Source organism: Trichosurus vulpecula, chromosome 5 (genome assembly GCF_011100635.1).
Source record: "Trichosurus vulpecula isolate mTriVul1 chromosome 5, mTriVul1.pri, whole genome shotgun sequence".
NCBI classification, from domain to species: domain Eukaryota; kingdom Metazoa; phylum Chordata; class Mammalia; order Diprotodontia; family Phalangeridae; genus Trichosurus; species Trichosurus vulpecula.
In genome coordinates this window covers 289,765,106-289,786,995 of record NC_050577.1, presented here as the reverse complement: position 1 = coordinate 289,786,995, position 21,890 = coordinate 289,765,106, and the positions used below count along the sequence as shown (strand labels likewise).

The window sequence follows — 21,890 nt, the reverse complement described above, 5'->3', positions numbered from 1 at the left end:
TCCTTCCCTCCTTCCCCTCCCCCCTTCTTCCTTCCTTTCTTCCTTCTTTCCTTCCTTCTTCCTTCCTTCCTTCCTTCCTCCCTTCCTTCCTTCCTTCCTTCCTTCCTTCCTTCCTTCCTTCCTTCCTTCCTTCCACCTTCCCTCTATCTTTCTTTCCCTCCTTTTGTCCTTTTCTTCTCTTCTTCTTTTCTTCCTTCCTTCCTGCTACAAACATTTTTTTAGGTGTGATCATGTGATTCATTTCCTCAAGAAGTCTCTGTTGCTCCCTATTACCTTAGGATAAAATTAGAAACTCCCCTACTTGGCGAGCCCTTCACAATCTGGTTCCAGCCTGTCTTTCCCAGCTAATTACACAGATCAGCCCACCTCAGTGAACTCTGTGTATTAGCCCACCTGTCTGACTGGCTAACTTTCCTAATTCCATATCTTTGTGCAAGCTGTTCCTCATGCTACTCATCCCCACTGCCACTCTTCCACCCCCACCTCTTGGAATCCTTATCTCCTTTCATGGCTCAGCTTAAGTGACTTCACACAAGACACCTTTCTTGGTTCCTCCCATCGTAGTGCCCCATTCTCAACCAAATTATTTGGTGTTTAAAGATTGTACGTACTTCTCTTTGCACACATTGTTTTCCTTCAGGTGAATATTAGCTCCAGTGACTGAGTCATTTCAGTCTTTGGATTCCTGGCACATAGTGGTACTTAATAAGTGCTTAACAAATTGTTGAATTGGTTTAACCACTGACTGGTAGGCTAATGGAGAGTGGTAGAGTAGACTGAAATTACTTTGAAGGGTACCTAGGAACCCAAAGTATCCTTGCCTTGGACAATGTAGCATTCCCATGCCTGGGCTTCCTGGGTTGAGTGACCTAGAATAAATAGTTAACATTAGCCCTGATGTTTTCTAGTTAGATCAGAATGGAAGGAGTGGAAAGAACATGGGATTGAGTCAGAGGACTTTGGTGTCAATCCTGCTGAGACTCCTTACTAACCGTGTGATCTTGAGCAAAGATTCCTGGTCCTCAGTTTCCCTCTCTGTAAAATGAAGAGGTTGATCTAGAAGGCTTTCAAAGGTCCCTTCTGGGGTTCAAAAGAAAAACTGCTCTGGATCTAGGATTCTAAGACACTTTACAGCTCTCCAAGCCTCAGTTTCCCTATCCGTAAAATGAGGGAGTTAGACATTTGCGGCCTCTAAGTTTCCTTTTAGCTCTAAAGCTTTTGACTAAGTACATTTTTTAAAATTTAACAAAGTCAGTCTTACTAATTCTACAGTGCTGTTGGTCTGTCTGAATAAGGAACCTGCTTGTCTGTGGAGAGCTGCCTTGACCTTGTAAATGCCAGATTCCTTCTGGCCTCTCATGGCACGCTTGAGCTCTCTGGCAGACTTTCTGGTCTCCTCTAGTGTTTTCTTGTGAGCTTTTTGGCTGAATTTGTATTTCCCTCTATTGTTCTCCTCTCCAGTGTTTGAGAATAAGGATAAGATTGTGATCATCATGGAGTATGCCAGCAAAGGGGAGCTGTATGACTACATCAGTGAGCGGCGGAGGCTCAGCGAGAGGGAGACGAGACACTTCTTTCGGCAGATAATCTCTGCAGTGCACTATTGCCATAAGGTGAGAGACAGAATGGGCTTTGGGGATTCTTTTCTCTGTTGCGTGTATCAATTGAAAGTCGATTCAGTTAAAAAAAAAATTGAGCCTATTAGAACAAAAGAACCAGCTGATGTAATACAATAAGGAGCAAGATTTAAAGAACTATGATACTTAGCTACAAGTCACATACCTCTGACTGCAGCTGACCTGGGATCTTTCCATAAGACAATTCTGTTGTGGTGGAATGGGCCGCTTTCCAAGAGTCATTAGGCTTGGGCTTGTGACTTTGTTCTGTTACGATGTAACTCTGGGCTGGGTGCTTACTTCTTTTTGGTCTCAGTTTCCCCCTCAGTAAAATAATGATAGACTTTCTGATATCTAAAAATCCCCTTCTGGCATTAAGATTCTATTGCCCTTCCTCTTCCCCCTTGTGAAAAAAAAAAAAAAAACCAAAAACCAACTTTTTGACTGGTCACTTGGGAATCATGAAAGCCTAGTTTCAGAGCCATTCTTTGATTTTCCATTGGAAAAAGTGCCATTGCTTTGCTGGGCTGTTATCATTCTCCTTTCCCCTCCCTCTGTTTATGGTCTCCTCCAGACCCTCACGTTGAGTTGTGCTCAGTGGAGTGAAGCACAGCCAGTGCCTGCCACACAGCTCAGAAATCCTCCCTGAAAGCTGTCTGGGCCCAGTTTGAATGATTTAGAGAAAGGCTTGGCACCCCAAATGAACTTGTTCCTTTTGATTGCCAATCTTTGCTTGGGTAAGGTGAGAGCTTTCCAGATCCGAGAGGACCTGAGAGGGGGGAAAATCAGTGCTTTCCTCAGGACTGATGTCAGCGGCAGATACTGTTTGCTGATGTCTGGGAAGAATATATTGTATTCGCACAGTGGAATTACATTCCAAAAAAGAGTCGTTCTCCCCCCTCCCCTCCACTGTTTTACAGGCATTGGGGGAGAAACGGATTCCAGTCATTTTTCCCTTAACCACACACAGCAAGTGACTAATATGGCTCTTGTCACTAGTCCCTGGGCTGGGAGTGTTATGACCATAAAAAACAGCCCCAAAGTATAGATACAAAGACCACCCCTGCTGGCCCAATTCTTTAATCTGTCCAACATTTCCCTTTGTTCAAAGACCTCCTTCCTTTTCTCTCTCTGCCTGTCTCTCTCTGGCTCTCTGTCACTCTCTCGTTCTCTGTCCCTGGCTCCTCTCTCTTTGTTTTTTGCTGACCCTGTCTCATTCTTTTTGTCTCTGTCTCATCTCTTCTCTCTCTCATTTTCACCATCCGTGTCTCATTCTTTCTTATTCTGTCTGTCCCTGACTCATTCCCTTCCCCCGTCTTTCTTTGTCTCTCTCATTCTGTCTCATTCCATTTATCCCCATCTGTCTTTGCCTTATTGTCTTTGTCTCTTCATTCACTGTCCCTGCAGCTTTCTTTCTGACTCATGCTTTTTTCTCTCCCCTCCCCCGTCTCATTCTGTCTATCCCCTTTGTCTTTGCCTTATTCTCTGTCTCATCACTCTCTGCCCCCTCCTCATTTCCCTTGTCTCTTTCTTTCTCTCTCCCCCCAACCTTCTTCTCATCCCGTGTCCCATCTTCTTGTTTCAGAACGGTGTTGTCCATAGGGATTTGAAGCTGGAGAATATCTTGCTTGATGATAACTGTAATATTAAGGTAAGGCTCTGGGATAATTGATAAATGTACAAGCCTTGGGTATTTCAACAAGGGAATAGCTTCACTCCAGCTCTGCCTTCACCGACTCTCACTTTTTGACTGGTTGCCAAGGGGTTGGGGTTGCCCCTCTCATATTCAAACATTTTGGAGGTCTTTAGTTGCTACTGAGCAGAGCTAGCCCATAATACATGATGTAAGCTTTGGGGGATATTTCAATGAGGTAGGGGCTGGACTTGCTCTTGAATGATCTTACTCATTCTATAGATAAAAGGGTCAGTACCTCTACGACCTTGGCTCGAAGGGAAAGGTGGTATTATAGAAAGAGCACTAGATTTGGCATCCAGACTTGTGTTCAAATCCTACCATGGACAACTTACTTCCTTTCTCTGGGACTTAGTTTCTTCATCTGTAAATGAGGAGGTTTAAACTAAAGTCCCTTTTGGCTCAAAATCCCATATTAAGAACACTGAAATCAACTGAGGCTAAATAGAGTTTGGCTTTGTTGTAGGGTTCTGAATCATTTTTAAAGGACATATTTTATTGATGTGCTTTTTAAAGCATCACTGTCACTTCCCAATCAATGACTCTCCCTTCCCCTCCTCCTCTGTCCTTGTAACAAAAGAAACTCAGATAAGCTAAACAAATCAACATAACTCTCCATCTGATAGAAGTATGCTTATTGTCCTCCCACTGAAGATTCCCACTGAGATAAGTGATAGAATGTAAACTCCATGAGGGCAGGATTGGTGTCATTTTTTTCCTTTCTATTCCTAGACCTTTGAAGCTTTCTTTATCAGCCATCCTTCTGCAGTTACATCACTACATCATTCAGAGTTATGAATTCTTTCTTTGTTGTTTTCCCTTATGTTATTCTAGCCATCATGGAAATTGATGATCCTGCTTACTTTTCTCTGTATGTTTGTGAAAGTCTTTCCAAGTTTCTCTGAAATCTTTATGTTCATAATTTTTCACGGCAGAGTAATATTCTTTTTTTTAAAGTCAATTTTTATTTCTACCTTTTGTTTTTATATTACCTATATTTTCCCAATGTATCCTTCCCTTCATCTTGTCCCAGAGAGTCATCCCTTATAACGGAGAATAATAAAGGGTGGGAAGAGAATTCAGCCAAGATTGAAAAAGGCCATTATAAGCAGTGTTTCACACCCATAGTTCCCCACCTCCGCAAAGCAAGAGAGAAGATACCTTTTCATATCTATTCTTTGGAGCTAAGCTTGGTCATTATACTTTCTGTGTATTTGGTTTTGTTTTGTTAATTGTTCTTTTCATTTTCATTTACATTACTGTAGTCACTGTGTACATTGCTTTCCTGCCTCTGCTCCCTTCCTTCTGCATCAGTTCATATAAGTCTTCCCATGCTTCTCTGCATCTATCACCTTGATCGTTTCTAACAGCTCACTACGATTCTGTTCTGTTCTCGTACCACAATATGGTTAGCCATTCAATGCCCAATGATGGGCATTGAGGCTGTTTCCAGTTTTTTGCTGCCACAAAAAAGATAGCAAAATAATATCCCCTTATATCCACAGACCTTGATTTGTTCAGCCATTCTCTAGCCAGTGGGCACCCACTTTGCTTTCCATCCTTTGCTACTGTGGTACATGCCACTGTAAATATTTTAGAATCTATGGGACCACTATCCTTCCCTACCATTGCTTCATTCCCAGCTCTCCGCCAAGCCCTTGATAAAACAAATTATGGCAGCAGCATCGACATTTGCTTGTGGAAAAGAGCAAAGTATGTTCATTGAAGAGTTTACTTGCTAGATAGTATTATTGCTGGCGGCTGCTGGGGTTAGAAAAAACTTTCTTGGCCTACAAGATTCAAGTACCTCCTACTGACTGCGCCGAGTGTCCTTTTGATCACGTCTCGAAAATAAGCAAATGCAGTTTTAAAATAAACCTTGTACACCACATGAGCTTGAGCATGGAATGGCCTTAGGTCTCCAGGCACCGTCAGGGCTTCCCAATTGGCCATCCATGACGTCAGAGTCATGTCAGTGATCCCCAGACAAAGCATGGGAAGGGTTCTTCTCTGCCTCCTTTGTTGTTATTTCTGTCCAGGGAACTGAGAGGCATGGGGAGAAGATTTCCTTTACTCAGATGGAGTTGCTTTGGCCTTCCGGGTTTCTGTTTATGTGCCATGACTCCCAGCTCCCAGGCCTTGGTTATCTTTTTCACCCTCAATGAATGAAGGGTCATCCTGGTTCAGTCTTCTCTTCCCCCAGTCTAATGGGCAATCCATGGGGAAAAAAGAAAATGTCAGTAAAGGACAGCCATCTGTTGAAACAGAGAGGGACAGTATGTGATAATGGAAAGAGCCAGAGAGTTTGGGTTCAAATCCCAGCTTTGACTCTACCTATGTGACCTTGGACAAATCACTTAACCTCCTTGGGTCTCATTTCCTCTTCTATCTAATGAGTGGTTTATACTTGATGATTTTTAAGGTCCTTTCCAGCTTTAAATCTATGACCCAATAATTGTAAGAAAGTGCAAAAACACTTGAATTGGAGTCAGAAGACCTGGTTACCCCTATTTCCTCTTACCTAGTTGGGTGACCGTGGGCCAACCATCACCTCTACACTTTAATTTCCTAACCCATAATGGTGATAATGAAATCCACACTCTCTACTTCTTGGGGATGTTGTGAGGGTCAGATGAGATAATACATTTTTTTATTTCTGGAATGAGAGGACTTGGGCTCATATCCCAGCTTTACCACTTTCTGTATGACCTTGAGCAGTCACATCAACCTGCCTGGCCCTCGGTATCCTCATCTCTAAAATAAGGGGGTTGGGCTAGATGACTTCTGAGATTTCTTTCAGCTTTAAATGCCATCCTATAATCTTATATAACTGTCCCCAGAAGCTAATGCTCAGCTTTTGAGCTGACTCCTCACTTCTGTCCAAAGAGCAAGATTCTGGGTGGGTGTATCTTAATTGGTTTTGACTGTCAGTAGAAGTAGGCTTTGACCATGTGGTGATGACTACCATTGTGTCTAGATCATGGTAAACAGTCTCAGTAGTGCCTGTGGTGACAGCCTGTATCTGGAGTATTGGGTTCAGTGTTTGGTAGTATGTTTTAGGAGGGACATTGACAAATGAGAGATGATTAGGTACCTGAAAACCATGTCATATGGGCTGGTAGCTCAGAGAGCTCAGCGGTGTTGAGCTTAGGGAAGATGGCTATGATGTCTGTCTTCAGATACTCAAAGGGCTCTCTGTGGAAGAAGGCTTAGATACATGATGTTTTGCCCCAGAAGGAAGAACTGAGAAGGACTTAAAAGGAAGGAGCTTTTGACTCAGTGTAAGAAAGTATTTTCTAGTAATTAGAACTGTCTAATGGTCATGGCTACTTTATTTGGTACTGAGCTCTTATAGGACTATATGTGTTCAGACAGAGGCTGGGACTATATGCATCCAAACCATATGGTAGTATATGTGTCCAAACATCTGTCAGGGATGACTTGGTAGGGATGCCTTGATGGGGATAGAAATGTGATCTTAGACAACCTTTGAGACCCTTTCCAACTCTAAAGGTCTATAGTTTTTATCATATGCAGTAAAACTACAGGAACATACCTTTGAATAAACAATGATTTTAAACAATATAAAGAGATTTTCTAAACACAGTATCTAATAAAAGGGTATATTCTTGAGGATGACTTGGCTTAAAGAATAGGGATGATTCCTTTTAAAAAGATTATCTCATTATTTTCTTATTTTGTTTATATTGGAGCAATTTCCGTCTTCCTCTTCCTCCCCCGACATTGTCTTGAAACAAAGAAAAAAGTTAGGCAAAACCAATCGATGTATCTGATAGCATATAAAACATACCATCCCCATAGTCCCTTACTTCTCTAGTGAAAGGAGGGAGGTGCATTACCTCACCTCTCCTCCATGACTGAGACTGATCATTATAATTACACAAAATTTGGTTTTGTTCTATTGTTCTTTTTGTTTACATGCCTGGGGTTGCCTCATATATTGTTCTCTTGGTTCTGCTTACTTTGCTCTGCATCAGTTCAGAGAATTTTCCCAGGTTACTCAGAATTCATCATTTTTTATGTCCTTTAATTTGCGAATCTTTGTCTGTTCAGCCATTCCACAAGTTACAGGCACCCACTTTCCTTCCGTTTCTTCACTGTCACCAAAAGTGCTGCTATGAATATGTTCTTGTATATGAGCCTTTCCTTTCTGTGGGTGCCTTCCTATCTCTTTTCAATAGGAGGGAGGCAGTTAGGAACATTGCTTTCCTCCCCCATCGCTTTCGAAACAAAAAAGAGCCTTTTTCAAGGCAGTGAATGAGCTAGCATCGGGTCTTCCAGCAAGGCATGACCTTTTGGTCTGCATGATGTAGTGCCAGTAGAGGTAAGCCAAATAGCTTTCCAGCTAGTCATAAAATTCCCCAGTGGGAAAAGAAGAATGGTTACAATTCTACACTGCGATTGGACAGGGACAATGAGCCAGAATCCTAGGAGAATGACTGATTTGCATAAGCTAGAAAGGAAACTATGTTGGGTCAGACGGTTCAGTGGGAGCTGAGCGCATCAAGCCTGGGACCATTGTACCTTGGATAGGGAAACTGCCCGGGGTAGCGCTTTTAAAACGAAAATTCTGATGAGCCCAGACTCTGGCTTGTACTTGGAAATTATGGCTCTTTTTTTTGGCCATTTGCCATTAAAATGAAAGAACGGAAAATGTATCTTTCACCCTAAGAAGCCACTGTATTCTTTTGTCCATTTGTACAAGGGATAACATCATTGACATATTTTATTTTTTTAGAGAAATTTTATTGGCATCTTTTTAAAAAACCATGGTCGTTTTTATATATCCTCCCTCCCCCCAACTCTCCCTAGTAATAAAAGAAAAGCAGTTAACTGCAAACAACTAACATTGTCAATCAATCAACCCACAATATGTCAAGCACCATAAGGCGCTGGGGATACAAGCACAGTGTGCTTACTTCCAACAGTTTTGCATTCTAATGGAGAGTGTTGTGATTGAATGTGGCAATGTATACAACGTTCTGCCCAAGCAGTCCCCCACCTCATTGCTAACCAGAGAGCATTATCCATTCTATGGGACCATTGTTGGTTTTTTCAGTTGTTGAGTTGGGCTTTTAAGTTTTCATTTAGTCATTTAATTTTACATCATCATTGTGGATATTCTTCTAGTCCTGCTTATTTCACTCTGTATCAGTTTGTAGAAGTCTAACCAAATTTTTCTGAATTCATTATCTTTGCCAATTCTTATACACAGTAATATTCCATTATGTTTGTGGTTTTGATGTAGCATGGTACATAGATTCAAAGCCCACCTGGCCTACTACTGATGCATGCAAGGTCCCTCCTAGAAGCCAAGGTTTCTTCTCTCTTAAATGAAGTGATTAGACTAGACCACCTCTGGGGTCTCTATCAACTCTACAAATATGATCTTATGCCATACCCCTGTTAGTTCTCCTGAATTCACCAACCACAATTGGAATGATAGCATTCGAATCCCAGCCCTGGTTCTTGATGCCTTTGTGACTTTGGGGGACTTCTCTGAACCTCAGTTTCTTTATCAAATTAAGAGATTGGAGTTGATGGCTTTTAAGATCTTCTCTAGTTCTATATCTAAGCTCCTATGACCTTGGTGGCCAGAAGGAACCTTGAGATCAGCTAGCCCACTCCCCTCATTTTATAAGAGAAAACAACTTGCCTCTGATCCTCTCGTCATGCAGGGGTGGGGAACCTGTGGCCTCGAGACCACATGTGGCCCTCTAGGTCCTCAAGTGCAGCCCTTTGACTGAATTCAAACTTTACAGAGGAAATCCCCCTAGGTCCTCAAGTGTGACCCTTTGATTGAATCCAAACTTCATAGAACAAATCCCCTTCACAAAAGGATTTGTTCTGTAAAACTTGGACTCTGTTAAAAGGCTGCACCAGAGGACCTAGAAGGCCACAGGTTGCCCACCCTTGCTTTAGCTGGGGAACTGGGTCTTGCCTCTGGACTCCCCAGCCATTTTATCTTCTTGCTTCCTGACTTGTGTTGCATTTCCTGCAGGCTTTGATTGTGTGATCACTCCATATTCTCAGCTCCTCCTGACTCAGCCTTTTAGCAGGAAACATTTATAAAAGGCATTTGCACCCAAAGACGAACACATGGCCACAAGCTGGCCAGCAGGCCCATGATGTACAAGTTGGCTTTGCCTTCAGAAAGTCAGCAGCCTAAACTGGTTTAGAGGAACCTAACAGATGGGCTCTTAGGCAATCAGTGGCATGCCAGCAAACAGTTTCTATTTTGGAGCCCACCTCCAACAATACTTTTTAGGATTTGGATCCCGTTTTCCCTTCATGCTTAGGGGGGCCTTGTAACTTGAAAGCCTGCTCACATCCTGTGGATGCCCACTGTGTCCTGTGTCTCCATGTTTGCAGGGAAGCTTATCCCCCTTCCCTGGTGTAGCATGCTTGACAGGCCTCTACACCCAGCACATCTGGAGCTGGAAATGAGCTCTCTGGCAGTTGTGAGGGGTGTAGATTCTAAAAATATTCGCCCCCGTCGGTCGACAGGAAAAAAAAATGAGAGAAATGCACTTCTTCCTTTGGCTGCATTTCCGTACTCTGTGGAAGCCTGTCTCTAAAATAAGAATCCAGTCCAGCGTGGTCATTAGCTCGCAATTAATAATGATGGGAGAATGGAATGCTGACAATTCTCATAGCATTTTCCTGCAAAGTGACTTGTAATGAGGACTCAGTCCCAGTGGCCTTGGGCTGGGGACTTTCCTCAAGGGAGGCAGGGAAGCTTTCTTGCTGCCTGGTCACTGTGTCCAGACCCCGTTGCCCTTTGCTACAATGAAAATGTAGGAGGACTGAAGGGATTGGCCCCCGAAGCAAAATGGAAACCTGTGGGCACTTAAACAGGCAGATTGGCCTTAACAGAGCTCAACAACAAGAAAGAGCCTAGATTTCAAGCAGGAAAGGACCTCATAGACCACCTCATTTCACAGATGAGGAAACTTGGGTCCAGAAAAGGAACACCTGGAGATGTGCCCAGGGCTACACAGATAGGAAGTTCCAGAGATGGGATTTGGATTTAAGACTTGACCCACTGGTGACTGTTCTTTCCACCGGCCCTCAGGATCATAGGATCATAGACTCAGAGCTCGATTTAGAGCCAATTTCTTCATTTTATCGATGAAAAAACCAGGGTCTAGAGAGATGATGTGGCCTGTTCAGAATCAGTTGGTGCATTCCATTGGAGCATTGGATTCTTGACTTCTAAGGTCCCTTCCAGCTCTAAATCAATGCCTGTGATGAGTCAATCATTCTTTTCAGTGTGCTGGGTCTGGAGTCAGGAAGACCTGAATTTGAATCGGACCTCAGATGCTTTCTAGCCAGGTCAAGGTTATGTTCTTGCCTTGAGCAAAATGGGGGTCCTAGCAAACCCTCCCCTGGTGGAGTGTTGGATTTGGAGGCATGGGAGCCAAGTTCGAATCCTGGCTTCACTACCAAAGCTGTATCAGGGCACTTTGGTCTTAGTTTCTTCACCTGTAAAATGAATGGGTAGGACCAGGTGGCTGCTGAGGTCGCTTCTATTTTTAAATCTGTTACCCCACAATTGGGTGTGACTGGATGGAAATCTCTTTTGGTAGAATATATACCAGGGAGATCATTGGAATATTGACATCTAATAGTATCATAGAGGCCAACCAATCTAACCCCCCATTTTACAGAGTAGGTTAAGTGACTTGTCCAAGGTCATACATAAGCTTCCCTGGTTAGTCTGTCTAGTCTGTGTCTTGACTCAAAGTGACTGGCCCTGAGATCCGTTCACAGAGCTAAACTGTCTGGCTTGATTCCAGTCATGGTGAAACAGCTGGGCTAAAGATGCCCGAACATTGTGGTAGGACTCACTGGAGGACTATCTGCTACCAAGCAGGTGGTCCCTGGGACACGTCTCAGTCATGGGCCAGTCCCCCATATGCAGCACTTCTATTGGGACAAACACAGGCACCAGCCAGATGGCAGAGTGGATCTTTGCTGGACTTAGAGTCAGCAAGACCCAAGTTCAAATCCTGCGCAAGATACCTACTAACCATGTGACTCTAAACAAGCCAACTAAAGTTTGAGATTTTAGGGGCAGCTAGGTGGCGCGGTGAGTAGCGCACCGGCCCTGGACTCAGGAGGACCTGAGTTCAAATCTGGCCTCAGACACTTGACACATGTACTAGCTATGTGACCTTGGGCAAGTCACTTAACCCCAATTGCCCTGCCAAAAACTAAAAAACAAAAAAAAAATGAAGTCTAAGATTTTAAGTTTGCAAAGTAGGCACTAATAATGATGATAATACTCTGAAAGAGTCATTTATGTGCCTGTATATTCAGTGGGGCCTGATGGCCACTTGTCCCAGAACCGTCTATCTGAACACCAATGGAAAAGATGAAAGTAATGGCACGAATGATAGTAGTAATGACGATTGATATTTATAAAGAGCTTGAAGGTTTACTGAACACTTTACATGCATCATGTCATTTGTTTCCTACAATAACCCTTGAGATCAATCTCCTTGCCTAAAGTCTTTCTTTACTCCAACTTAGCCTCTATTCAGCTCACAGTGATTATCCTGAAGCCTAGATCTGACCATGGCATATCTCCCTCTATAACTCCTGGTGGCTCCCTATTACCTTCATTAAAATAAAAAAAAGTCCTTTCCCCTCAAAAAAGGTCCTTTTTCATGGGGAGGGCATTTAAAGCTTTTCATAACCACATTACCTGTCACCGCCTTCCACAAACATTTCAGTCCATCGGCCTGGCTTACCTGCTGTTCCTCACATGCATCATACCTCTCCTATGTCTGCATCTTTGCACAGGCTGTGCCCCATGCCTGGCCTGCACTCACTCCTCACTTCTTATAATCCCTGGACTCCTTTTAGACTTAGCTCAAATCCCACTTTCTTCAGTCTTAATTGGTCTTCCCAGCTCCTTATTGGCTAAGTTTACTTTCTATCTCTTCTATATGTATCTTCTGTATTCAGTCATTTCAGTCTGTGTCTAACTCTTTGTGACCTCATTTGGGCTTTTCTTGGCAGAGATCCTGAAGCGATTTGCCATTTCCTTCTCCAGCTCATTTGACATTTGAGGAAACTGAGGCCAAGGGAGTTAAGTGACTTGCCCAGGGTCACACAGCTAGTAAGTGTCTGAGGTTGGATTTGAACTCAGGTCTTCCTAACTCCAGGTGTGGCACTCAAACCTGCATCACCTGGCTGCTCCTGCAGCTTCTATATACCTAATGATTTTACATGTTGCCTCTCCCACTAGAATCTGAATGTTTGTTTTGCTTGGCCATGCATATCTGATATGAGGGTTTTATTTTTCTTTCTTTCCCCAGGGGAGGGGGAGTTGGAGAAGGAGAGGGTTACCAAAATGGGAAAAGGAAAATAAAAGAAAAAAGGGTCATTAAAATATTTAAAAAGTGAAAAGAGCAGAACGGTTTGTAGCAAACAGAGAAGACAGCTTTGGTTGGATCAGGCCAAATGGGTCATGCTCTTAAAGACAAAAGTAACACCCGTTTGTGGCTTCATATGGAAACGCTCATCATGTTATTGGGTGTTGGGGAAGGTCGGAATAAAGAAACGGACGGCGGGAAGGACACAAACTCCTTTAGGGCAGGAGCTCGTCCTGCTTTCTCTCGTGACCTCAGCTCTCTGCACAATCGCTGGCACATAGTAAAGGCTTAATGAATGATCCTTGATGGATTGCTAGAGAGTGAAGGAAGCTAATTCTATTCCAAGAATTGTTAGATGACGTTAGGGGTTTGGAAGAGGATTCTTTTTGGTTTTGTTTTCTTTGGTTCTTTTCAGTTGTTTTATACCAACAAGCTGTCTAACATCGTGTTTAAGATAGATACGATGACACTGCTACCATTTTACAGATGAGGAAGGTGAGACCCAGATCTGCATTGGTAGAGGAAGCATTCTATGTTGATGAAACCATAGACAGTTTAAAAACCATACACTGTGCCAGGTGCTAGGGGTCAGAGGGAGGGATATGCAGAGAAAAGACTCCATCCCTGCCCTCAAAGAGCATACAGTCTAGCTGGGATGGTAAGATAATACAAATTAGTCTAGGAACAAAGTATAGAAGGTGCACAGAGCTTTTATTTCCTATTGCAGAGGAAAGGGAAGGCTTCATGGAGAAAGTGGATGGTGAACCAAGAGAGTGATCAGTTTTTTTCAGTTGTGTCTGACTCTTCATGGCCCCATTTGGGATTTTCTTGGCAGAGTGATTTGCCATTTTGTTTTCCAGCATTTACAGATGAGGAAACTGAGGCCAACAGGGTGAAATGACTTGCCCAGAGTCACACAGTTAGTGTCAGAGATCACATTTGAACTCAGGAAGATGAGTCTTCCTGATTCCAGGTCCAGCGCTCTATCCACTGCACCCTGGATTATGAACTAGTGGATAGGGTGGAAGGAGGTGGGGCTCCAACTGCTGAGCTAAAGTAGGAAGGTAAGGTCAAATGGATTCTGAGGACGCCAAGTAATCCGTCTGGGCTCGAGATGAATGATGGGAGCTAAGTCTGAGAAGTAGATTGGAGCCACTTTGGAGGATCTGAACTCACACTTTTTGCCCAGTCAAGCTATTCTTGGAAAGTTGCTGATTTTGTAAATGAAATCCTAGCTAGCCTCACAACAGTCCTGTGAGGTGATTTTGACAGGTATGCCTATTATACAGAGGAGAAAATGGAGGCTTAGAGAGGTTATGGGAACAGATTGAGAACTGAAAGCTGTCTAGCTCACCCTCCTTCAAGGTCCCCCTTGCCCCTGCCCCTGTCTTAGAGTCTGCCCCTCTACCCACCACTGTCTCTTTGCATCACCATGACCTGAATGTTACTTGGTAGATCAAAGACACCAAGCAAATGAGTCGCTGTTGTCTGGCAACTTGGGGGAAGGGAGATGGTTTTGTGCTGTGACATCAGTGGGAACTAGAGAATACATACATTCTTTGGAGATTCCCAGCCGGGTCAATGCAATGTCTTCTTCCAGAGCCTCCCAAAGAGTCTTCCTGAGCAAACAATGGGGGTTGTGTAGGAGAGGACCTCAGGGAGCCCTCGACTCGCCGCTGATTCTTACTGCTCCGTGACCTTGTTCCGGGCCCATCTGAGAAATGAGGGGGCTGGACGTGTTGGTGTCTAAAGGTCTTTTCAGCACTACCGAACTTTCTAGGGTTTGGGGGATAAGTATCAGTATAGCGTATGATTACCGGGTTCGAATTCTTGGTGTCTGCCTGTTACTAGCTTTGTGATATTGGGCCCTTTCTCTGGGCATTCATTTTCTCATCCACTAGAAGATCACAGATTGAGAATTGGAAAGTCTGAGTCCCTTTTATTTTACAGATGAGGAGACAGATGCAATTGCCCCAGGTTACAAAGTAGCCAAGGCAAAATTTGAACCCAGGTCCTTTGACTCCAAATCTTATGCGTTTTGCACTTGTATCATACCCCAGGGAAAAATAGTCTTGTATTCATTGTGTCTACTTTGTATCTAGTTATATATTTAAATGTTGTCTCCCTCCATAGAATGTAAACCTCTGAGGGACTATTTTATTTTTTTATCTCCAGTGCCTAGAACTGTTCCTGGAACATAGAAAGCCCTTAATACGTTAGTTCCCACCCAGGATTCTTGATTCCCCCAATTCTCAGTGCTCTGTTCCATCTGAAATTCCTTTGTTTTGACTTATTCTGAGCATGTGTGTGTTAGTGTCCTAGGAGAATATAAGCTCCCTGAGGGGCAGAGCTGTTTCATTTTTGTCTCTGTATCTTTCTGTAGTGCCTAATTCATTTTTTGTTGTGAGTCATTTCAGTCACGTTGGACTCTTTGTGACCTGGTTTGGGTTTTCTTGGCAAAGATACTAGAGTGGTTTGCCATTTCTTTCTATAGCTCATTTTCCAGATGAGGAAACTGAGGCAGACAGGGTTAAGTGACTCTCCATGGGCTATACAGCTAATAAATATCTGAGGCTGGATTTGGATTCAGATCTTCCTGACCCCAGGCCTGGTGCTCTATCCACTGCACCACCCAGCTGCCCAGCCTAGTTCATAGTAGGTGCTTAATAAATGCTCCTTAATTAATTGTTTGAAAGCAGGTCTATAATAAATGTTGAATGAATGGATTGCTTGGATCTCATCAGTTGTAAACATGAATAAATCTTCCTGTGATGTTGGTGCCTGGACTTAACATGCAAGCTTTTCAACTCCTCAGACGAGGGGAGTTTTGTTTTTTCTTGTTTTGTTTCAGTTTTTTGGAATTCATACATTTTCACGGAAGTGCCCAGAACATGAAGTCATCTTGATTTCTATTAATCTTGTGTCCGGGGCTCTGACAGCTTTAATGAGGGAAGTGGATAAACATCAGTCTGTGAGGATGGGAGTTGGCCCCAATGTAAATATTCTCAGCCTGAGCCGGCCACAGTGAACACAAGACGGCCCTGCCCCGGTGTGAAAGCCGCTGGCTGTATGCGTGTGTGTACGTGTGCTGGAGTACCTGTGTGTATGTGTATATATGTATGCATGCATGTGGATAGTGTGCCGGAGTACCTGGGTGTGAGCGTATACGTGTATATGTATGTATGTGTACATATGTGCTGGAGTGCCTGTGTGCATGCACGTGGATAGTATGCTGGAGAACCTGTGTTTGAGTGTATGTGTGTATGTGTACGTATGTGTGCACATGTATATGTGTGCTGGAGTACCTGTGTGTATGTGTATTTATGTGTGCATGCACATGTATAATGTGCTGGAATACCTGTTTTTGTGTGTGCGTGTGTGTGTGTGTGTGTTACACGTGTGCTGGAGTACCTGCTTGTGTCTGTGTGTACGTATGTGTGCACATGTATACGTATGTTGGAATACCTGTGTGTATGTGCACAAGCATGCATGTATGCATGCATGTGTGTGCTGTGCTGGAGTAACTGCATGTGTGTGCGCGTGTATATGTATATGTGTGCACATACATGTCTATGTGTGCCTTGTGTATATGTATGCACATGTATGTATATGTATGTGCTGGAGTACCTGGTGTGTGTGTGTATGTGTGTGTGAGATCCAATACTTGTACCCACAGGTGTGGGGGAGGGAAGCCTTGGCATGGCCTCGGCCCTGGGCATCCTGGAGACTGTGGCACTTAAGAATGGCCCCTGAACCAGCTCCACTGGCCCTCTGATTGACGGGGCACACTTCGTGGGCCTTCAGAGCAGCTTTCTGCCAGCTCCTCAGGGGGGCTTGATAAGAAAGTGGAATTTCAGTAATTAAGTGCAATCCGAGCTTAGTGAATGGCGTTCTCAGACAGCCTTCGTGCCCCAGCTGCTTTCAATGACATTCCATTCATTCAACTGAAATTTCTTTTTTTTCCTTTCTTCCTTTTTTTTTTAAACAAAATAGGCTCATTCTATAGTGTCTGCCTTTTCAGCCGAGCATCCGCAGTGTCCCGGTTAGGCTCTGGACTGGTAGGAAGGGAGACTTCTAGGCCAAAACTCCTCAATGGCATATAGAAAGGGAACTGCATGGGGGCGGGGGATGGGGAAGAAGCATTTATTAAGCATCTACTGTGTGCCAGACAATGGGACAGCTAGGTGATGAAGCGGGTGGGAAGACTGGCCTCAGACACTGCCCAAGTCACTTCACCCTGTTGGAGGAAATGACAAACCATTCCAGTATCTTTGCTAAGAACACTCCGAATGGGGGCACAAAGAGTCAGACACCACTCTGGGCATTTACAAATACTATCTCCTTTGGTTCTCACAACCCTGGGGTTGTTGTGAAGGAGGTGTAATTATTATCTTCATTTTACAGATGAGGAAACTGAGGCAGACAGGTAAAATGACTTGCCCAGGGTCGTGCAGCTAGTATGTATCTGAGGCTGGATTTGAACTCAGGTCTTTCTAACTCCAGGCCCTGTGTTCATCTGCTGTGGCATCACCTAACTTTGACCTTTGGCTAGTTATGCCTTCTGCAGAGACTTCACTGAAGCCTTCTTAATCAAGGCCAAGAACCTTAATCTGGCATTCAAGGCCCTCTGTCATCCGGCTTCATTCTGCTCTGTGTCCACATCTGTAAAATGAAGGAGTTGGGTGAGACAACCCTAAGGTCCCTTTCAGCTCGACATCTGTGATTCTGTGCATGTAAACACTTAGCACATAATAGGAGGGGCGTAGGGATGGGCTGTGTGACTTCATTGGTGCAGGGAATTCCCTTTGGTATAGGGGATTTCCTTTCTCAGTTCAGCTTGGCACCTTCTCTGCCCTCACTTGCTCATGTAGCTAGTGTTTGAGGCAGGCTTTGAATCCAGGCTTTGAGGCTGTCTCTCTATCCACTAGGCAATACTGCCTTGATGCCTTAATAATAATCACATGATGCCACCTGTGTGACCTCGAGTAAGTCATTTGACCTCTGTGGGTCTCAGTTTGGTCATCTGTAAAATGAGAGGATTGGGCCGCATGCCTTCTTCCCCTCCAGCTCTAATCTGGCATCCTCCGATGCTGTGGGTTTTACCCCTAGATTGTGGCTAACATTTTGCCTGAAGTATAAAAAAGGTCACCCAGCCTGTAGGGGCCCATGAGGGGCCTCCCTCTGGATACTCAGCATGATTCAGTCTGTCTCGGGTAATGCATGGTAAGGCTTGGGCACCGTGGAGAAAGTCTCCAATTTCAAGCCTCAGCATTTCCATTGTTTTTAAATTTCACCGTCACAAAAATAGTTCACGCAGAACAGAAAAGTTTCAAAATACAGAAGCTGCTTCTCAGAGAATCCAGCCCAGGATATGGTCCCCAGGTCAGCTGAACGTCAAGGGGAAGGTGGGTGGGGGTCGGGATGAGAGGGGGGCAGTATGGCTCTCGGGGAGCCAAAGGAATCCTTGGGCAGCTGGAAAGAAATGATGCTACCTTTTAATTGTTGTTAATTGTTGGGTTGTTTCAGTCGTGTCCAACTCCCTTTGGGGTTTTCTTGGCAAATACACTGGAGTAGTTTGCCATTTCCTTCTCCAGCTCATTTTACAGATGAGGAAACTGAGGCAAACAGGGTGAAGTGACTTGCCCAGGGTCATACTGCTAGTGAATGCCCAGTGGTGGTCGTTCTACTTGTATTTTAATATTGGCTTTTTGTTGTTAAATCACATTCTTTACAACTGTATCTGTTCTCCCCTTTCCTCCATGCATCCATCCCCAGTAACAGACATTAAAAAAGGAAGAGGATCAAAAAGGCATCCCAACAAACCTTTTAATGGTATCTGACCATACATGCAATATTTTATACCCATAATTCCCCACTTCTGCAATGAAGGGAGGGAGGTGCATTTTTAATTCTATTTATATATATACCCCTAAGGTCACACACCAATTGTCCGTAATGGGAGTTGATACAAAATGTTATACTTAAAGTAAATGGAAAACTGTACTAACAATGTAAATGGGGACCGATTATTTTATATTCACTCTACTAGACAGATGTCCAATTAAGTGATTATACATCATGTGTCATTAGGCACTTGCCGTGATTATTTATAGACTTTTTGGTCACAGGATTTTTACGAGCCAATTTCCAGTGAGTGACTCCATCTGAGCTACACACATGACAGTGGACATTTCTGTTATCTCCTACTGTAACTTTCTTTTTCCCTAAGTTGAAGGGACCTTCTCCTGGAGAAAGAATGCCAAAGAGTAAATGGCAATGCAACCCAGTGTTCTAATGGAGGAACACTCCTATGGGAAATGAGCCTGTCCCAACAGATAGCCAGTGTTTGTTGGAAAAAGGTGTAGATGTCAGAAACATTGGCCCGAATTCCGGTGAACTAGGCGGTTGGCACTGTGGGGCTTAACGAATGCTCAGTGAACTGAGTTGATCTGAATTGAATTAATGAGCAGAATGGTGTCTTGACTCTCTTTGCAGATTGCTGACTTTGGTCTCTCTAACCTCTATCAGAAGGATAAATTTCTGCAGACTTTTTGTGGGAGCCCTCTTTATGCATCCCCAGAAATTGTCAATGGAAGACCGTACCGAGGCCCTGAGGTGAGTGATGGGGCTGGTGTGATGGGTAGAATTTAAATACAAAAATAGATTTCAATGGAGTCTTCTAATGGATGAGACAGACAGACAGACAGACAGACAGACAGACACACACATACACACACACACACACACACACACGCATTTTTCTGTCTTCTCTACGTTCTTCTTCCACCTATCCCTTTCTGTGTCTCAAGGCTTCTTTAAACAGATTGATGTGAGATTCAGATGACGTGATTATCACATTTGTAGATGACACAAAGGCAGAGGGATATTTTGGATGACAGGATCCAGAAAGACCTCAATGGGCTAGAATGTTGGGCTCAAGCTAAGAAGATTAAATATTAATAGGGACACACATATGATCATTCAGTGTGAGAATCAGAAAGAATTTCTAGAGTATGACCTCAGGGAAGTCATTTTGCATCCGAGTATCTGTTTGCTCATCTATAACATGAGAAGGTCAGACTGGAAGGCCTTGGAGGACCCAACCACAAAGGCACTCTACTCCAATCCCAATGGTGTCCCATTTATAACAGGCCTGATGAGTGCCCATCCAGTCTTTTCTTGAAGCCCTCCAGTGATGGGAAGCTCACTAGCTTTATGGAGACAGCCTCTGGGCCGCCAAAATCATCAAGATGTTTTTCCCCTGAAATCTAACCTATATTTGCCTCTGTCACTCCCACCGAATCCTCCCCGTTTTTCTGTCTGGGGCCAAACACAAACAATCTAATCTCTCTTTCATGCGGTGGCCCTTCAAACACTTGAAGATAGCCAGCATGTTCCCTGGGGTTTCTCTTATTGGCCTCCTGGCTCCTGTGCTTCCACCGAGGCAGCCTAAGCCTTAGCTCTGTAGGCCGCTGTGTCCCCCAAAGATTAAACATAGACTCTGGATTAGAGCCGGAAAGGACCTCAGAGGCTAGAAATCCTTAACTTAGGGTGAATGGATAGTTTGGGGGTCTGTGAACTCAGACAGGCAAACATTTACATCTTCATTCTCACTACCCTCTGTCTGAAATCGAGCATTTCTTCAGTTAGGAATGTGGGTGACAAGCATGATTTTAAGAAAGGGTCTATGTGCAAGACTGCCCAGAGAGGTCCATGACACACAGAAGGGGAAGACTCCCCTCATCTAGGCCAGCCCTCTCATTTTACAGATGAGGAAACTGAGACCCAGGGAGTTGGAATTGCTGCCCAAGGTCGTGCAGCTAGTAAATGCACACTGCTCGGACCCCAAAGAGAGTTCTGTTTTTACTGTGTGCCTGCCTCGTTGTTATAAGGCATGACCTAAAGTGCCTTCATCATCGTCTTCACCATATGAACACACTTCCCAGCTTATCAATGTCATTCGCAAACAAGGGAACACAGCGCTCCTGATGTGGCATTGCCACCTCCCTTGTCCTGGCTCCTCTGCTGCCATCGAGGAAGGCCAAGCCGTAGCTTTTTGGGGCCACCATATTCCCCTGGGAGTTATAAAGATGTGGGTTCAAGACTTGCCTCTGATATGTGCTGGCTCTGTGATCCTGGGTGAGTCCCTTGTCGAGCCAGAAGGATACATACGAGGGCACTGAATGATGGGTGATAATGACAGCTAGCATTTACCCCATGGCTTTGTGGATGGCAGAGCGCTTCACGTGTATTGTCTCATCCGAGTCTCACAACAAGCCTCGTAAGGAGGTGCTGCTATTACCGCCGTTCTGTGGATGGGGAAACTGAGGCCAATCGCTAGCTGATGACAATGATGATTTATAAAGCACCTACTGTGTGTCAGGCACTGTGCTAAGAGCTTCACAAATGTGATCATGAATGTGGTACTCACGACAATCCTGGGAGGTGGGTGCTATAATTACACCCATTCTGTGGATGAGGAAACTGAGGAAGATGGAAATCGTGACTCACCCCGGGTCACAGAGCTGGGAATTGTCTGAAGCTGTATTTGAACACAAGTCTTCCTGGCTCCAGGCCCAGCACTCTGTTTGTTGCCCCGTCTAGCTGCCTAATTTTTGATCACTTATTATTACTAATTGCTAAAAATTATTACTAATTAATACTTAATTATTGTTTCACACTCACTGAAAGGATGAATCAGGCCCCCCTACTGGATGCCCCTGTGACATTCAGCTGCAATGCTTTGGAGATTCTCTGTCAGATTGTAGCGAGTTACTAGATGACAGTTGCTAAGTGCAGCCTGGGAGTCTTAAGTGGGAATAGGGTGGAGGCCAGCTGCCCCTAATTCTGCTGATGATCTAGGTCAGAGGTTCTTCACCAGGGTCTACGAACTTGTTTGTTTTTTTTTTTTAATATTTGGATCCATGTTGAAAACTATCTTTAGAAAATATTGGACAAAATAAAACACTATTAGGTGACAAATGACAAATGACAAAAAGTTTTCATATACAACAAAATCTGTGTGACCGCACTTTTTGTCGAAGCAAAGACCTGGAAATAAAGTTCATCTTGGTTTGAAAAAAAAATTGGATAACTATACAGGGTGTTCCAAAAGTCTTTGTGAAATGTTAAGCTATTAAAGTTTAATTTTTTTTGGTAATCCTCTGTATTTTATTT

General features: G+C 43.9%; 1 protein-coding gene across 1 annotated transcript in view; it reads left to right on the top strand.

Moving 5' to 3' along the window:
- NUAK1 (NUAK family kinase 1) overlaps positions 1-21,890 on the top strand; it is an 82,928-nt gene that overhangs the window by 53,188 nt on the left and 7,850 nt on the right. Inside the window, exons 3-5 of the mRNA XM_036761588.1 lie at positions 1,462-1,613; positions 3,202-3,267; positions 19,209-19,328. Coding sequence (XP_036617483.1) covers positions 1,462-1,613; positions 3,202-3,267; positions 19,209-19,328 — 338 coding nt within the window. The remainder of the gene's footprint in view (positions 1-1,461; positions 1,614-3,201; positions 3,268-19,208; positions 19,329-21,890) is intronic.